General features: G+C 39.4%; 1 protein-coding gene across 4 annotated transcripts in view; it reads left to right on the forward strand.

Moving 5' to 3' along the window:
• The window catches only part of LOC120735696 (protein PHTF2-like), a 54,469-nt gene that overhangs the window by 18,552 nt on the left and 16,598 nt on the right, over positions 1-19,319 (forward strand). For 3 of the 4 annotated variants that reach the window (XM_040035247.1, XM_040035243.1, XM_040035244.1), the window contains 3 exons: positions 2,921-3,001; positions 15,672-15,728; positions 16,010-16,021. In XM_040035247.1, coding sequence (XP_039891181.1) covers positions 2,957-3,001; positions 15,672-15,728; positions 16,010-16,021 — 114 coding nt within the window. In that variant the 5' untranslated portion in view covers positions 2,921-2,956. The remainder of the gene's footprint in view (positions 1-2,920; positions 3,002-15,671; positions 15,729-16,009; positions 16,022-19,319) is intronic. The other variant, XM_040035246.1, reaches the window with a different exon arrangement.

Consider the following 19,319-nt stretch of genomic DNA (forward strand, 5'->3'; position numbering starts at 1 on the left):
ATGTGGATTCATGGATTTTTTTTTTTTTTTTTTTTTTTTTTTTTTTTTCACATTCTGTCTCTCACAGTTGAAGTGTACCTCTGGTGCAAATTACTGACCTCTGTCATCATTTTAGGTGGGGGAACTTGCACAATCAGTGGCTGACTAAATACTTTTTTGCCCCACTGTATATGATATAATCCACGACTTAAGAAAAGCTGAGAGCAACTGCTACCCTGTGAGTCAGCCTGGCCTGCAGCCGATGCCCTCTGTCCCTCCCACTCACACAGCAGGACAACGCTGTGCTTATGTAACAGAGAAGTAGAAAAGGGATACAAGGAGACTTAAAATAGAGGAAGGAAGAGAGGCTAAAAGAGAGAGGGCAAGAAAGAGAGGAGAGCGGCTAACCGCATGCCTCCATGTTTTCCGCTTGACAGCTTTGCATTAACCACATTTTGTCCTCGTCTTCCCCTTCATCTCCATGAGTTATTTATTTATTATTAAAGCACTTACACTTGTCATATTAATAAAATCGTCATGAAAATTTGATTAACAAATCTTTATAGAGAGAAGTCAGAAACCCACAGTAAGCTGATTTAAAATGGAATAACTTTTAATGAAAATGTGTCTGTAATCTTGTGCAGCATGCATCGGCATGTGCAATTACATCTTTTTGTTATATCAAGTGTCAAATGACTCTGAAGCTCAGGCTTATTGAAGCAGATCCAGTACTACTCTGCTTTAACCACAGCTAGCATGTTCTCATCACCTCCACCCATCTGTGGAGCGTGTTTCAGTGACGGCTTCCAGTAATATTGGCAGAGTGCACAGTGAAACTACAGCCAGGAAACTGTCATGGTTGTATGCTCTTCCCATCAGTGACTCAAATACTGATGATCAACTCAGAGTTGTAAAATTAATGGTTTGTTGCTGAGGTAGAGTGTCTTGAATAGAGCAGTCAATGCAGTTTCATAAAGCACCAAATCACAAAAACAGTAACGTCAGGCTATAATAATATAATTTCTTTGGACCTTGATTTTAAAAAGTCAACCAAATGCTAAAACTTTGATGTCATTCTTTTTGTCCATTTATTTATTCAGACAAAAAATGGCTGGAGCCCAGAACAGGAGGACTTAAATCACACATCCATAATTTCCTATCTGGATAAATTGTCAGCAACCGCCCCCCCAAAATTCTCCATTGCCTCCACAAGGATCAAGTTTGTTGCTTATTGGATTGTGTTATTGAAAACAGAGCTGTCGGTTCCTTCTCTGATTTCTGATTTGCGATTTCTTTCACATTTTGCATCGGCTCGTTAAGATTGCGGGTGCAAACGTGTCAGAAAAGTAACAAGGCATCATGCATGATGTCAGGTTTCCTTTGTGCCTCTGAAAGTGGTGGGCTGTGCAGGAAAAATGTCCAGTTCCATAGTTTGTATTTTGGTCTCCGCCCATGAGCTTTGGGTACAGTCCGAGAAAATGACATCATAGATAAAAGTGGTGGAAATGAGTCATCTGAAGAGCGTATGCAGCGTCCCTTAGGGATGAGGTGAGCAGCTCAAAGTAGAATTGCCACTCTGTATCAAAAATCAGAACCAGCTGTGATGATTCTTGCATCTGACTAGGAGCCCTCCCAGGCGCCTCCTAAGTGTTCTGGGCATTTCCTACTGGGGGGGGGGGGGGGGTTGGAGACCCCAGTGAAGACCTAGAACACGGTTTCCGCATGGAAGACCAGAAGGAGGTGGCTGGGGAGAGAACAGCCTGGGCATCTCTGCTGAGATGCTTTCCCCTGTGATCCATACCAGAGAGATAGTAGAAGATGGATGGATGTAGTTAAAAGATGAACATAGTAACCCATTGGTTTGTGAAGTCTTGTGTTAAAGCCTCAACACACTGTTTCCCATCTGTGTTGTTGTCCAGTTTAAAAAAACAAAACAAAACAAAAAAAACACATGACAAGTGAAGGAGAAACTGAAGGGAACACCCTGACGCATAAGGGTAAAGCTTTATCAACTTGCTTTGACTCTACTGCGCACAGAATAATCATCACACTGTATCCAGTAAGACTTTAAACTCATTTCAAATTCAGTGTGGTGCTGTGTTCAGGCAAAGTTAACCACACCAAAGATGTGTCTTTGTCATTAATGTGCGTGTGAGTATTTGGACAAACACATTCATAAATCCAACTTAATGACATGTTGACATTTTGTAACCATCAGTGTGTATTCATGTGTGCGTGCATTGGGTTAAGGTGACATAAGTGTCCATTGGATTGCATGCCTGTGCATATGGGTGTGTGTAATGGGTGTTTGCGCCTATTTTTCCATTCATACACACCCAAACCACTGCAAGAAATCCGACAGCCATAACAAAACCGCTTCCACAGAAGTCTTGGTTTTTTTTTGTTTTTTTTTTGTGTGTGTGTATGTGTGGGGGTGGGGGGGGGGTTCAGGTGAGGATTCAAAAGGAATTACCAGCTCTAAATGAGTGTTTGTTTGTATTGTAAGATGGGTGTCAAGGGAAACAACATTTAAAAAGAAAAAAAAAAAAAAGTGACTAGGCTTATTACTAAGGTGTGTTGTTCAGTGCGTACATGTCTTATGTTTGGACACGTTTCACATTGATTAGTACAGGTTAGACTTCATGTTCAGATTTGTGTACAAGGAGAATCCATCACATCACTGTCCATCCCTTATTTATCCTCTTAAAAGCCTCACTGAGATTAAAACACTGCTTTTTAAGAGTGACCTGGTTCTATTAGACGTGTCAGTGAGATTCGCTTTTAAAAATTGATTGTGGGAGGGGTGTGTTTAGTCCCCTCCCTCTTTTATTTGTCATGACACACCTGCCTACCAGGTATAGACCTCAGTCCTCCTCTCCCTCTGCCCAGTACTCAGTCACTCACGCTGCGCTCTCTTCTCTCTCTCGCTGTGTGTTTTCAGTCTAAGATGCCCTAGGCGGTGACGAGGGAAATGTAAATGGCTTCCAAAGTAAAAGATGCTGTGGTGTGGTACCAGAAAAAGGTAAGGCGCTGCATTTTAAAATCTTTTTTAAAAATTTTTTGTGTGCGTTTGGTTTCACACTATTGCTGTGCTTTTGTTTTCAAGTATTTAACTATAATATTAAAATGAAAACATGTATTTAATATGATATTTTGACTTATGACATTTTGACTTATGACTACCTCTGAAACTATGCTTTGATAGCACCATTAACCTTTTTATGCACTCTTACTAATACTAGTTTTACAAGTCTGCTTTTCATAGTCTTATTTAAAAAAAAAAAAAAAAAAAAAGAGAAGAAAAAGGCTTTGACCTTTTATAAGCCCATTACATTTAATTTTTTCCTTTTATTTCTCTAAATGACACTTTTTAAAGATTCCTATTATCTTTGCACTACCTTGTAGCCTATAAAGAAGACTAATTTTTGCCCAGTGTGATTACTATTATTGTAATGATTGGGGACTATGTTGCAATTTGCATTTTATAGACATCAATCATGCTTTCCCTTTGCATTGTAGAAGTGTCTGATTAAGGCATCGTCTGTGCATATTAAATTGTATTGATATTTTATACTTGTGTGTATCAGCTATGCCTCAGCTATGGTCTTTAAAGACCATAGCTGAGGCATAGCTGATTATAATGCTCAATATTATGAGCTGTCGGGTGGACCTCCTTTTCTGTAAGACTCTTTATAAAGTCTTTGCTTTATTCTATACTTTGAATAATCTCCTACACATGGCTTCATCTTTTTTCTTTTTTCTCTTACATGCTCAATAATGAAAAGCAGTCTGCTTTTACTGCACTTGGGAAATGCAGTTTCATTCACTTTACTCTAATTCTACTCTCATCACTTGACATCTATTCTAAATTTTGTAGTTTAGAATTAGTAATGTAAATGTTAATAACACAAAAAATGAGTGTAGTTCCCTCCTTTTTATTTCTTTACTTGCTTTTATTGATAATGATGCATCTTGTCCATGATTTTTCTGAGTTTAGCAAGTACAGAAGAGCAAACTGATCATCTTTTACAGAGAAATGCACAGAGATCTGGTAACGCTGACCAGTTTTTCTTGTATTTGCAGTCACCCTGACTCTGACCCAGTAACACACTGTTAATTAAGACATATTTGCTCCTTTTGCTGCAGTGATTTCTTACTTTATATACAGACTGCAGTATATGTATATACTCAATAGGCGATCATACATTGTTCTTGCTCTGTGGCACACTGAGGGAGAAGTCGCTAAATCATTTAATTTCTCTTTTTAAAAAAGAAATAAAGATAGTTTTACAAGACTTCTGACACTGAAGCGAGCAGACTCCTTCAGTAAACCATTTTGATAATGACTTCCTTGCTGCTGTCAGCAGCGACATCGGGGTCGAGCCGTTCAGCACTGCCTTCAGCCCGGCTGGTGTTGTGTGTCCTGTTGTTCCATAGTCTCAGATATCAGATCCTCTGTTGGACTCCAGCGCCGGTCCCCCTGCAGCTCTCAGCTTACACACTCATCTGCTCTCACAAACCTGACTGCCTGTTTTTCTTTTCTCTGCCCTCACTGCTGGCCTTTTTTTCTTTTGCCTTTTTCTCTTTCTGCTCACACCTGCCAGATGTAGAGCTCAGAAGCTGGAATGAGAGCTCACAGAATATGACCCATCAGAAGTAACTTTAATGAAAGAACAACATTGAAAACACTTGTATGTGTAAATATATACATTTTCAATCAAAACTGCATTTTTAAAAAAGTTGTTTTATTACTTTAAGTTAAATTCTTTTGTGTCGTAAATATAGGAAACTGTAAAGATTGCACAAACCCTACTTGGGTTGTTTTCAAACCGTTGTCTTGGCATTAGCTGATTAATCTGAGTTAAACGCAGAATGTTTTCTTCAAAAAAACATTAAGCTCAATGCATTTCTTGGGTATTTGTTCATCATACGTCTGTGTTTTGTGTGTCTAGCAAAGCTTGTCTGGGCAAAGGCACACCAGTGACGACAGCCGCTGAGTCACGAATGACTAAACCTTTTTTTTTTTTTTTTTTTTTTTTAGTGCCCTCACACCTGTCCTCAGGGGACTTCTTTATCTAGTGTATCTCATTTAGACAAGTTAAGTGGTTGTGTATTTTCTCAACTGAGTGAGAAAACGCACAAGAGATTAGGTTGAACTTTTCTGCAAGCCGTGACCAGGATTTCAGTGTCTCACAAGAGACAGTTTCATTCGTCTGCATTAACCCTCTCAAGGCAGGCGTTGCCCATTTGCAACAGTTAATAAAAACTAACAACCTGATTACCCCACATACATATTTTGTGAGGTTTTTTTTACTCAGAAGTACCACTGCAGGACTTGGTTGTACATTAGCAACAAAAAGTTTAATTTGAGCCTGAGAGGGTTAAATCTCTTAAGTGTTCTGTAAAATTGAACAACAGCACACCAGATAGATGAGTCTTGAGAGGCATAGAAGGGTCCACTGCACCTTATTATAATGTCTAGCTTGTCAGGAAAGGGTTTGATATCAGCAGCATTATGTAACCACCTGAAATCTTGCCAATCAAATTTTCTCTGCCCTCAGGGAAGATTCATACTTCTCAGATCCAGCTTCACACAGTTGAATAATTTGTTGTTTCCAGGTGAAAAGAAAATGTATTTGTTCACTTGCCTCTGATGGCTTTTAGCACTGCAGATTCTGCAGTTTCATTATAAATGTTTGACATTTCTGATCCGTCACAGTATAGTTAAAACGTCAACAAACAAGTCACAGATTTAGGTTTGGGCTGTTTTCAGTAGAGCTACTTTCTTCTAAAGAAATCGCTGAGAGATATTTATAGTATTCAGCCTGTATTGGTGTTAAATTCTTTAAATGTTTCCTTTTTTAATGCTGTGAGCTCCATAAATCTGATTAAATTCAGCCGAGATGATATAAAAGTGCACATTTATGCTTTCCAGGTGTGTTTTGTTTTATTTGGTTTAGTTTTTTGTGCTATATTTTTGCCTACTTTTAAATGTGTAAAACTGCAAAAAAAAATGGTTCACAATGCAATAAAAGACAGGGTCCAGTAACAGTTGAGTCTCACAAAGCTTATTCAGTGTATTCACATGAAGTTACATTTTATGTTGCAGAGAAAGTTCGAGATTGTCAAACCGGTCTGTTAAGGTGTGTTTCACAACTCGGGCTCTTCGGCCTCTAAGCCCTTCAGGCAGTCTTATGTCAGAGTCGCAGTGTATTTCTGACTGCTGTGCTGGGAGACCAGCTGTAAATAGACTCAGTGCCTTGTTTGTGTCGAGTCTGTTCTTTTTCCTCACTGCCGTGCCATGCCAAGCCCATATCACAGTGAAGGCACATGCACCGGAGCAGGCTATATCGGCCACAGCGCCAGCCATACTTACTTTTTCTCTCTGACAGTTTGTTTGTTGTTACCAGATAGAAAGCGGTTCCATGTAGAAATTATTCAGCTTTTAATGTCTTGAACATTTTAAATGTGCCATGCATGTTGGTTTATGTTTAAGCTGAAAATGTTTAACTGTAACAAATTTAATTGTAGCTTGCGTGTGTGTGTATTTTGAGATGTGACGCAGTGTGTATTTTTGGAGGGTGTTTGTTGTTGACTTCTCGAGATCAGAAAGTCTCGTGTGAAGATTCACTGTGACCGCACTTAGCAGTCACAGGTCTATATTTAGGAGATGAGAATTTTTGTGGATTATCTTGTCGCTTCCCTGTTGTAGTTTCTCGGTGCAACTCCTTGGACGTTTACATCTCAGAATATAATAAAAATCATCTGACCTTTACTGGGTTCTGAAACGAGGCGTGACTTGGTAAATAATGGCATGGTGTATTGAGCCAAAATGCAGAAAGTGTGTGAAAAACTAAGTTCACCCTCACTGTTTGCATAGGAATTAAGACGGTAAGTAGCTGTTATTATGCTAAGTCAAATACACCCGATTAAGTTATCATCAGCAAATCTGTAAAAGCAGAAGTAGTTTTAATTGTTTGTCTGCTGTCTGTTAACATAACACAGAGGGAGGACATCAGCAATGATCTCAAAAGTGATTGTTGCTGTGGTTATAAGGCCATTTCCAAAACAATTCCAAGCCCATCACTGTGCATTGAGAAAGATGATTCACAAGTGGAAAACATCCGAGACTCCAGCTTGTTCCAGCAGATTCACCCTGAGGTCACACTGTGCAATGTTTAAAACCCAAGAGCTCCATCTTGGACTCTGCAGGCCTCTGTTAAGAGGTTAAATGTTGAAGTTCATGACAGTACAATATTTTAAAAAAGAACAAGTCACTGAGTTTGGAATGGCAGCTACTGCAAAAAAGCTTGTTCTCTGTAAAAAGAACATGATAGCACAGCTTAGGTTTGCAAAGTTTCATCTGAAAAAATCATGAGACTTCTGAAACAATGTCCTTTGAACAGATGAGCCCATAATGTACAGCACTATGTTTGGGGGAAAACCAAACCCAGCATTTCAGCACAAACACCTTATACCAGCTGCTCTTTGAGTCGACCATGAACTCCTCTGTATACCAAAGTATTCGTCTGTCTAACAAGCTTGGGTCAGAATCGGGTCCTGCAACAGGACGATGATCCCAAGAACAGCTGAAAGAGAAAAGAAGCAAGGTAACGCAATGACTCAGTTAAAGTTCGGACTGTGAAGAAGAGCGGGCCAAAATTCATCAAAAGTCATACAGAGAAGATTGACTTCAAGTTATCACTGCTGAAGGTGATACTACTGGTTTTTGCATCATAGATTGTACTTAGTTTTTCCACATACTGCTTCTGCATCTTGGCTTAGTTTTTGCTATATAAATAACGGCATTTGTTATGTTGGGTTGGAAAATCACCTTCTTAAGTAATGATAATCTTCATTTCTTCTCCTTCATTTGCCCCAAAGCAAAAAAAAAAAGGAAGCATTGATAGGTGTGTAGCATAAACCTATTCGCTGGAACGTTCAAGACAATTTACTACACAGCAAAAAGCAAGACACAAGTAGGCAAAGTTCTTTGTGTTACTCATGCATGAGGGAGACCTGCCTGGAGCCAAGTGTCGTTCCACCCACTTGACCTCCGTCAGACTCTCAGCCAGGTTCCCCATAGCACTCCTTTTATTGTGGTTACATGATTATGCATAGGTTCATTAACATATGACGTTTCGTATAGGTATACTTGTGGACAAAGGTGTGTGTGTGTGTGTGTGTCAAGATGTGACTCTGTGAAGACTCCCCAAAGCTGGTGCCAGGAGTCTAGCGGTCCATCTGAACAAAAGGCTCTTACACTTAAACAGATATACGTGTGTTTGCTATACCATATATCAGCAAGAGAAGACACGACCTCTCCTAGGTGTGTGATCTATGCCAGAACCCTCTGAAGAGGAGTGAACGCACTCCCCTCTTCATGCTACACAGAGTTGTTACAGACCTCCTAGGATGAGACATTATTTCAATCTACAAATGGTTATATACTTCTAAGCATATATAAATATTTATTTCTAGGCATAAATGACAATCCAGCAATACAAATCTAACAAGCCATATTGTTCTTTTGAAATGTCCTTCATGTGTTTCTGGCAGCCAAATTAAAGTTTTCCTATCTGACACACACATGCACGTACACACCTGAGCAGAAAATAAACCTTACACACAGACTACAGGGAGAGCTGTTGTTGTAGTCTGAGTCGCTGTAGTCGCACATCTCAGGGGTTCGTGGACACCACGAAAAACTTCTTTTTAAATGTTTTTTTATTATTTTTTTTTTATTTTATTTTTTTTTGCTGATTCTTTTCTTTAGTTTGTTTCTTTTGTTTTTGCCCCTTTACGGATTTCTTCTTCTTCTTGTACAAAGTCGCTTATTTAATAAGAGATTATTGGAGGTTATTAGAAGGTCGAAGCTTCATGTTTTTATCACTGTAGCTTAAATATACACAACAATTTTAAGACTTTATTATGACTGTGGCATTGTAGGATTTCACTATTTATTTAGACAAATTTTAAGTTGATAATTATTAGTGGTAGCTGCAGTCTTTTGTGTGTTTGAACCTGGGTTGAATGTATTCCTATATTTACACAGTAGTGATGCCCTAGAGACACACTGATGGAAAAAAATCCCTCTCCTCTCTGTGGGACGCTGGGTGTGGTTAGCTCTCACGCGCTGATTAACCACCAAAGTCTGGCTCAGAGAGAAGAGATGTTTTCAAACTGGAAGGAACGAGGAAAAACTGGATGAAAAGTTGACACAAACATCTGACAAACTACACTGTCAGCAGCTTCACACATTGTTAAAATCCTGGTATAAATTTGACTGCTACACGTTGTAATCACTAAATCTTTGCCAATTATATTTATTTTTTATTTATTTATTTTTTGCAGTGTTAATAGTTTAGTCTGTGAAGCTACTGCTGGAAAGGTGACGTCCTCATTGTTGCTTGTTTTGTCTAATCTTGGTGCAAATCTTGATTTTAAAAAAACAAAAAACAATAAATAAAATCATTTTCCCTCAACAGCTCAGGCAATCGGGTGCTTAATAATAGTAGGTTATTCAGAGAAGATTTTTTTTTATGGTTTTCCAGGATGGTGACTTTTTGACAAATGTTCAGAGGAATGTTTTTGAGCCTCTTAGCACTGACCTATGAATCATTCAAGTATTAAAAATAGACCCAACTCAAAGGATGACCCAGTGTTGTTTACACATAACAGGCACATTAGCAAAGAACCCGTTTTACATTGTATCATTAGGTACTATGTTGCATATGTGTTTTTGTGATAACCTGGTAGTATATGCATTTCTTTTGCTTATGGAAAAAACAAACCAAAACAGTATAACACAGTTTGACAGGCATAAAAGTGTTTGTTTGGGAATCACCTTGTTGATAAAATAAAGAGCAATTGACTGAAAACTTGGCATATCTCAGCATGGTGTTTAAGCATGTCTTTAAAGTTCGAGAAAACTGGAACAAGTGGAGCATAAAACAAGTAGTGGGGGGCCTAAAAGAAGGGGGGGGGGAGTCTGCAGCAGATCAACAGTATCTGAAAGTCATATCCTTAAGAAACGGGGGGGAAATCAGTAAAAACCTGGCACAGGAACTGAAAGATGCATCTAGGCCTTCAGGTGATCCATCTACTGTTGACGCAAACCTCTTTAGGAATGGTGTGAGTAGAAAGTTCGCTGTCAAGAGGCCATTCTTGGGGAAAGGAAATGGGGAGAAAAAGCTGAGGGATGCCAGTTTACACAACTGGACTGAAATTCAGTGGCCACAGGTCTGGTGGAGTGATGAATCCAAATTTGAGATTTGATTGATGTTCTTGTCGGTATATACAGAGAGGTTAAACAGTGAGTGTATATAAAGCTATCTGTAAACAGTGGAGGTGAAGGCTTGGCCATGGTTTTGAGGGGTTTTGTTTTTTTTTGTTTTGTTTTTTTAGCCATTGGTGTTGAAAATCTTCAAATATGCTGGAAGTATGAACAGAGAGAAGTAATGTCAGATTTTGATTCACCTGTATTTGATCTCAAGCAAAGTGCCAATACAGTAAAAGCATACCATACCACACCATGGATTGGCCTCCCCAGAGCCCAGACTTTAACATTATTGAAGCAGTGTTTGATCATCTTGATGGAGAACCAAAAAAAAAGAGCTTTGAATGCCCTTTTGCTGACTCTATGAAAACCACTTGAATGAAACTCGTCAGAATAGTGCAAACTCTGTTTTTGCATTGCCATTCAATAAATCACTGCACCTATTTTGCATTTTCCTGGTAAAATATGAAGAAAACGCGGTAGGCTCAAGTCTTTTGCACAGTACTGTTTACCTGGCTTCTGCAAAACCTGCAGTTGAGTAGGGAATTGAACTCCCGGCCCTGTCATTAGTAGCGGACTCACCCAACCCTCTTAAACCTCAGCGGCCCATTTCGTTTGAAGCTGCACTGTTCAGGATTGTTACATAATGTCCACTGACAGGTTGTCCCCCTGTAAAGTTTATATGACAAACGTGTTAACAGTTTACACATGCAACCCACAACAAACAGAGCAACATTACCATTTATGTGGAATCGTGTTTGCTCTTTTGTTGTTCTGTTTTTGGTGTACACTAATTCCCAGGGGAAATGTTGTGGTTTCTGGACGCTAGAGTTGAAGTTTACGGTTGAACAGTAATTAAGGCCTTTATAGGATTCATAGGTATGAGGGGATAAATCATGTGAGATAGTCCTCGAAGGCATGGTTAATGCAGAAATATTGATTACAGCAGATTTAAAGTCAATGCAGTAAAGTCTGTGACCGGGATTGACATTTGAGTACTCTTTATTTTTAAGCCGACTAAACCCCAAACAGACAACGGATGAATGACGACATCGCGCACTGAAGAGTGTAAATCATTCGCGGCTGACATTTCTGTTAATATGTTAAACTTCACGTCAACAACATTCCTCTGAAAGTCAGCATCTGTCTTTGTCTCTGATACCCCCTCAATTGCAGAGGCAGTTATGTAACTCCGCTCTCCTCCTCCGACTCCCCTCGGTGCATCGTCCCTCTCTGTTGTCATGACTACTCCAGCATTGCTGCAGCGGCACACTCGGCCTCTTCGCTCTCATCTCTTGATTTGCTTGTCAAATTGCTGAACTTTGAATTTTTTTTATTTTTTTTTGTTCTTCCCTGGTCCAAATCCTTACATTAAAACTGAGAATTTAAGTATTTGAGATTTATTAAAGCAGTTTTTTGCAAAATGGTCAAAACCAGCTGGCTGATCATGAGTGGTTGATGAGGTAAATAGATAGTGATGTAACGGTGTGTGAGTGTGGTGATAAGAGGATTTACAGTGCTGTAAATGCCTCTCTGTCAAATCACAGTTACCTCTCGACTCTATGATGTAACAACAGATGAGCGTGTGTGCGTGTGCCTCCACTTTCCATACCAACTTTCACTCTTATCTATCCCCCTTCCACTTTTATCTTCCTACTTAGTAGTCTGGTCATGTTTGTCCTCTGACTGTCCTCCACATATGCTCCAAACATCCTCGTGTGTGTGTGTGTGTGTGTGTGTGTGTGTGTGTGTGTGTGTTTTAATGGGCCGAGTGAAGTGGAAAATTAGCTGTCAGTCTAAATGTCATGCAGTCAGTCAGACGTCCAGAACTCAGCTGGTTTTACCTTACTGGTGGAGCCTCGAGATCCTCATCTGTCCCTAGTCGATAAGTCACAACCCTTTTACTATATAACACATGAAGGGTTTATTTTGAAAAGCATCTATAATGTTTTAAAGCAGTGGTAAAAGGTAATACTCAATTCTAGCTTCAAGTATAAGTTCTTCGTTATATGCTTATGAAGCTGAACACTGAGATGAGTGTTTATTCACCTGCTTAAAAGGCTTCTCAGTCCACTCCAGCGTGGATTCTTTCCTTATTTGTACGTCGCCTCGGACAAAGAGTCTGCCAAGTCATAAATGTTTAAATAGGAGTTTAAAATTAGACGGAGGTCTCAAGTTGCACCCGTTGAAAAAATGGTCTTTTTTTTTTCCCCTTCCTATAGTTAGTTAGATTTATAATGAGACAGGGAAGGAAAAAATTAAGGTGGCCTTAAGTCTGCCTTTATCTCTGTTTATAACTTAGTGCTGTTGGAGGTGCTTTAATTGCATGATCTTCAGCAGCAGGTAGATTTTGCACACTCGCTGTACAGTCTGTTAATCTGTCACCATGTTTACAGATTTGGCCTCGGTGGGTAGCTGCCAGTTTTCCTGGACTTTCAGCTTAACAAGAAAATGGCAAGGTCAAGATTTCCTTTTGCCTGCCAGCTATTGTTCATGAATGCAGTTTAATTATAAAAAGCTGAATTGTTTGTAATTCAGCAAATAAAGTCATTCTTTTGTGTTTTGCTCGCGTGCAGCCAAACCCTTTAAAACACGCAATTAAAGACTTTTTCCCCTTCTCATGTCTGCATACTTGTATGTTAATACGTAATTATAGCTGCATATCCAAAGATTTCTCAAGTTTTTCTATTATTATTGTCCATACTTATTTGTGATGCATTAAACTTGCTTGTAAAATGTATCTGTTTACAGTTAGTCCTGGTGTCTTGTCAGCTCAAGTTCAGTATCTCTAGCACATGAAACTAGAAATACTGAACTTGCTTTGCTATGGTCTACTTTTAGCACAATAACAGAAGGCCAGGTCATTATAAATATCAATAAACTGATATTTTGGAGACTGTTTATCTTAACTTTAAGACTTGGAACCTAGGCAGACAATTCCTTTCATTCCAGCTTCAGCATGCATTTCCAAATTTGTTTAGTTCCCATTCCGTGCTACTCCGGTAAATAAAAACACTGTACGGTCGTGTACTGTCATCCTCCCTCCACACTTAGCTGTTTCTACCTGTTATGAGCTCTCTGATGTTGTAAAGGCGAAGAAAACATCAGAAATTAACAACAAACTTTGTTCAAAATACGCTCACAACCACTGCTCCTCAATGAGGCCTTTCCAGAGACTGCGTTGTCTGGCCCGGCTTGTTGCTTTATTATCAATAAACATTTGTCATTTGTAATTAGGATTTATTCATTTTATAAGGTTATTCATTAGCAAAGGTTGGAAAAGCGAATAAATGACCTTTTACTGACAAATTTTATATTGAAATAATCAAAACAGCAGACTTCTTGATAAAAGAATTAGTTTGTTTGTATTTGAACAAGTCTTTACAGCATTAAACACATCTGGAACCTCTGGAATAGATGCGATCAGAGCAGCACCCTGGTTCTAAAGATTGGTATCACTGTACACAGAGAGAATATTATCAAATGTTGCTTCTTCATAAAGAGGAAACGAGTGCATCGCAATCTGACTGCTAGTTCCAGACAATATAATTTGAAAACTGTCCATGAAACCTCATGATTAACCTCACAATACCCAGCTACCTCCAGACAAAACCAATTGATTAGAATTTGGGATTGATGTGTACTCAATAGTTGTACCATAGTGTGACCTGCGGGAGGGCGGTGTCACAACAGGCACGTGCTGAAGCTGGTGTCAAAGTGTGCCTGTTATGTGGGACGGCCACAATGTGACACCTTGCCTGACCCACATCTTTTACTGCTATATGTGATCGTTGACATGGAGATGTCACCAGACTGAGGTGCTGTCTGCACCACATAAAAGAACAAATCATTTCACTAATGTGATAGTTGTTTTCTTAATAAAATTAACTTTAGAGGACTTGTAAAGTGATATTGTAATAAGACAGGGTTTGTTTTTGTTATTTTGTAACTACATGGCACACACTTTCTCTTCTTGAGTTCCTAAATTTGATTCCTCTCCGTTTCAGTCTCTCTTGGTGCTCTTCCTTCGTCGTCTTTGACCTCTTTCTCTCTCTCTCTCCATCCATCATTAATGAAACTGCATTAAATATGCATAGTTTCCACTGGCGTGCTCATGGGGTGACCCAGACTCGATGCCATGGAGGCACATAAGCTCGCAAGAAAAACCTGATCTGCTGACACCTCCACCAGGAGATGGGGTTTTTTTTTTGTTTTGTTTTGTTTTAAAGAAGCTGCTTAATAGTGCAACTCTAGTAGAATTGTATCTTCTAATTGTGAAATCTAAAAGCAGGTGACATAAGAAACCAGCAACCCTGTGAAATTGGTGCAGTCTGACCTTGGAGTGCGTTTGTTTTGATCTGTGTTCCCAGATCAGATACAAATATATCTTGTTCTTACAGTAACAGCACTCTCTATCATTGTCTGATATATTTTCTTTCTGGTGTCTGCTGTGCTTGGCTCACACAGACCACATTGCTTGGCACATAATAGCATATAATGGCTTATCCACTCCTCTGACCTCACGCACACCCTGATAAACACGATTAGTCCTCGACACGCACCAACACTCTGCAGGTCTATTGATCCCTGTGAAGTAACAAGTGGTGCACCCTTCATTTCGCCCTGCCCTTCCTCCTGTGTGTAATATTGGTAAATACTAGCTGCTGGTGCATATTATCCTATCAAGGGTTTTTGTTAGCTGTACTCCAGTTAAGAGGTAATCAAGGAAAAGAACAGACAGGACGTACTGCTTTTATATCGGAGTATAACTAAAATACAACCAGCTGAAACCAAAAGTTCTTAAAGAATTAGAGGAGAAAACATTGATTCACCAGGTTCAGACATCTTTACAATCCCGTCTTACTGGAGTGGATTTCTCCTTATGGGTCTGATTTACTGTGTTTTAATGGCTCACTTTCAGATCCATCCATATCTGTTGTATTTTCAATAAATTCCAGCTAGTTTTATGAGACCGTGACAGTTCCAGTTGTGAAGCAAGAGCCTGAAATCTTGAACTCCCACACAAAACAAAACAAAGCTCTAACCATAATCGTGTGTCTCTGCAGGCTTCCTGTTATGAGATATAATGAGGCTGTAGGTAATGGGAATGATGCAGCTAGCAGATGAAGGGCGGATTTCATGCAGAGAATGAAAGTAGATCAAGCTTTATTCATAAGTTTGATTGTTCAGACGAAGATGGTCTGACCACTAACCTTTATTTGCTCTGCAGTCTTTATCAGAACAGAAACTTTGTGTGTAAAAGAAACCTGTTGTGGTTTTCAGTCATTACTACTTTTTTCTGTAAAGTCTGCAGAGCATCTTGTAAGATTAAAGCTTGTACTAGGTTTGTGTTTACTGCTGGTTTCTTCACTGGATTTCATAATTAATACCTTGTTTGTTTTTATTTTTCCAGATTGGCGCCTATGACCAACAGATATGGGAGAAATCAGTGGAGCAGAGAGAAATAAAGGTCTGTTTCCTCCACACTTCCATGTTTTGGTTTGGTTTTTTGCTTTTTGCCATTTTCATTTTCCTGTTTTTCTCCTTCTGGTCTCTGCTTATTCATCCTTCATGTCTTGTGGTTCCTTTTGCATTATCGCTTCAGTTTTATTCAGTTTTTATTCTGCCGTCACTTCTTTTCCTGTTTACTTTTCACTCTTTCCTTTCTGCCCTCCTGGCTGTGTGTCATCTGCCCATTTGTCCTCACTTCACCTCCATCCTCCTATCATCTTTTTCTCTTCCTCTCTTCAGTTTATTTCTCTGGTGAGTACACAGCAGGGAGGATGTTCCTCCTGTTTTCCCACAGTGCATGTCTGCTCATCGTACGCTGTAGACAAAATAGACTCTTATTGGTTATTGGTTTGTTATCATGTAGTTTTCAGGGTCACAGCTGCATTCCTGTGACCAGTCAGTGTGGTGTGTTTCTCTCATCACAGACCTAACAGTGTGCATCCTCAACATCTAGTTCACAGTAGCAATGTGCACATGTGACCTCAGTTACCGTAACAACCAAAAGATGACACCTTAGTGCAGAAATTACTATACCAACATAGGAAGTTCAACCTCTGATCTCTTGACCTTTTTTAAATCGGAAAAGTTTTCTTGCATTTAAACTTCCTGTAGTTTTATTTATTTATTTTTTATTGAAGGAGTTATTAAAATTTCATATGCATTGAATCGGCCTCAGATGAGAGTTTTGCTATCTGACAGATCTGTGCTTCTATCACCCTCCATCCCTCATATAGTACTTCTTAGAGAAACAGACTTTTTAATCAGCTCAGTACGCGCACATACGCACGCACGCGCACATACGCACGCACGCGCACGCACGCGCACACACGCGCGCACATGCACACCACTGACCTTGGTTTATGTCTGTTAAGCAATGGTTTCCCAGAGTCTGCAGCTGCAGCAGGAAGTACAGAGCACATCTTAGTGTGGTACTGACACAAGATGCTCTAACTCCTGCTAAGTGTTAATTATACCGTTTATTGGCTCATATAAACTCAACCAATCGGCATCATAAATCTAGAGAAACGAGTCTCTTCATTCTATTTTTAGCAGAAGACGACAGCTTATCTCACTAGAGAGGAGAACTGCTCTTTTATTCTTATCACAACCCTGATCATAACTGCAGTTTATTTACAAACTGGAAAGAAAGTGTATTTTTTGATTACTTAATGATTTAAAGACAAATGCCATTTTATTTAATTGGTGTAAAGCCTTATTGTTACAACACAAACAAATAAATGCCATTTGTCACTCATGAGCACAATCTGTTCATACACAATAAAACATCAGATACAGGAGCTGAAATTGTGTTGTTTTTTTTAAACAATGTAAACTCTTATTAACAAAATAAAATTAGGATTAGAAAGACTTTACGTCTCAGTTGGGGTTGGTTATTAAACTTAACCAAACCTAGCGTGAGTTTGTTAATAGTAGAAATGTCTGGAGAAGAACCCAAGCTGCCCCCTGCTGTGCAGGCAGGAAACTGCTGTTACTACTGTTTGAGGGCTAAAAACAACTTGAAATGCAGCCAAGCATCAGCAACAAAAGAACAGATGAAAAGCAGTGAGAGAAGTGGTGATTACTGAATGCAAAGAGTGTTTGTAAATGTTAGATTTAAATAAACTTTTGTTTTGTACATATTTCAGTCAGTCACAGAAGCAATGTTTAGCTTGTGAAGATAAAAGGCTTTTCACAGCATGGAGATAAGTGAGCTGAGGCCAGGCGAGATGCTCGTGAAGGACTTTACTGCTGCAGTAAAGACTCTACCTGCATCTACTTTACTCTCTTACACACATGCGCGCGCACACACACACTATATTAGCATGTAAATAGTGCTATTTAAAGATAAGAACCTTCACCGAGGCTCCATATCAGACCATTCGCTGATAACAGAACTTGATTGGCTGCTATGTAAATATTAGCATGAGCTGAGCAGATTCAGGTGCACCGCTTTATGTGGTATTTCACAGTACTCTTGGATATGTCTCACATTGAAATGTGCAGAATTTGAATGGACTTACTTAAGGACAGTACTAGTGTTGATAGAAAACCAGGTTTCAGGTGATACCAAGACTAAAAATTGTACTCTCAGAAAGCCCAAACTTAGATCCAGCTGCAAGTATAGACGAGGAATACATTCAGTATGAAGGAAAAGTGATTACCTGTGATTTCCGAACTGCATGAACATAGTTATATAAAGACCAATGAACACCATACCTCCCTTATTTTTAAACTTATGGGCTTTTTCTAGCAGCATGTCTGGATTATGGCTACGTTTGGAAAGGAGCTGCCAGAAAACTGAGACTCCACAAAAGTGGAAAAAGATGCAGGAATCTGGTGACTGACTAAAAATAAGTTTAATGTTTCAGCAGTAATTATGATGTAGAGTAATCGGAGCTTCTGCGGCCGTCTTCCTAAAATGTTTCCAGAGATTTTGCGATGTGCACAATCTAGCCCTGAAAAACCAAACGGACGAGTGCTTGCCAGGAAAGATGTAAAAGGATACAGTAAATCTAGATACTCTTGCACGTTTCCACTTAACTCTAGTGTTAAGTGGAAACGTGCAAGAGTATTCAAGAGCTGAAGAACCTGTCTCCAAACATGTTTCCAGACACCTTTTCTGTGAACAGGCTGGTTCTTCCCAGGAAATCTGAGCCTCAGTCCCACCTCAGACATGCCTGAGGATATTTCATAGACTTGTGGAGTCCTAAGTTTGAAAAACTACAAGCCTCAACTTTCCTAAAGACCATGACAGAAATGCAATTATTGGTCCTGTGAGATGAGTGGCTTTCCATGAAATTAGTCAGAACTGCTGCAGTAAAGCCAAGAAAAAGGCCGTGCACACAGAGGTGCACACATGAGTACACAGCACTGTGTTTATAGATCATAATAATTTAATCCAAACTATTGTCAGGCTGCTTACACACTAATTCAGGCATTGTACTTAATCTCTCTTTCTCTCTCTCTCTCTCTCACTCACTCACTCACTCACTCACTCACTCTCTCACACACACACACACACACACACACACACACACACACACACACACACACACACACACACACACACACACACAGGGAGCTTTGAGCTGTGTTAATTTGCTGCCTCTGTGACAGAAAGGTCAAACAAGAGATTCCTGTGAATTTTATAATTTATAGTCGCTCATAATGTTTCGGTACAGTTTGTTATCTGAGCTAACAGATAACACACAAAAACAGACACACACACACACACACAAATGGAGCGTATGCATCATAGGAGGATGTGACAGGCTGGCACAGGAAGTTGGCATGCCACAGGGGAGCGTTATTCCCAGGGTCATAAACTGAACAAAGCACTGTATTTAACTACAGCAGTCAAAATGAGTAAGCGCTATTACACAGTTTGTAATGACAGGGCTGGCTTCAGGGTCTGAGAGGGTATATTCATCAAAAAAAGCTGCACCACAGCACAAGAATCAAAATAAACATTAAAGTGTAGATGCAGTCTTCCACGAATTAATGGATTCTTGTAAATGTAAATCTGCTTGATGTGTGTAGATGCATAAAC

The sequence above is a fragment of the Simochromis diagramma genome, unplaced genomic scaffold (assembly GCF_900408965.1).
Source record: "Simochromis diagramma unplaced genomic scaffold, fSimDia1.1 OVJJ01000816.1, whole genome shotgun sequence".
Lineage (NCBI taxonomy): Eukaryota > Metazoa > Chordata > Actinopteri > Cichliformes > Cichlidae > Simochromis > Simochromis diagramma.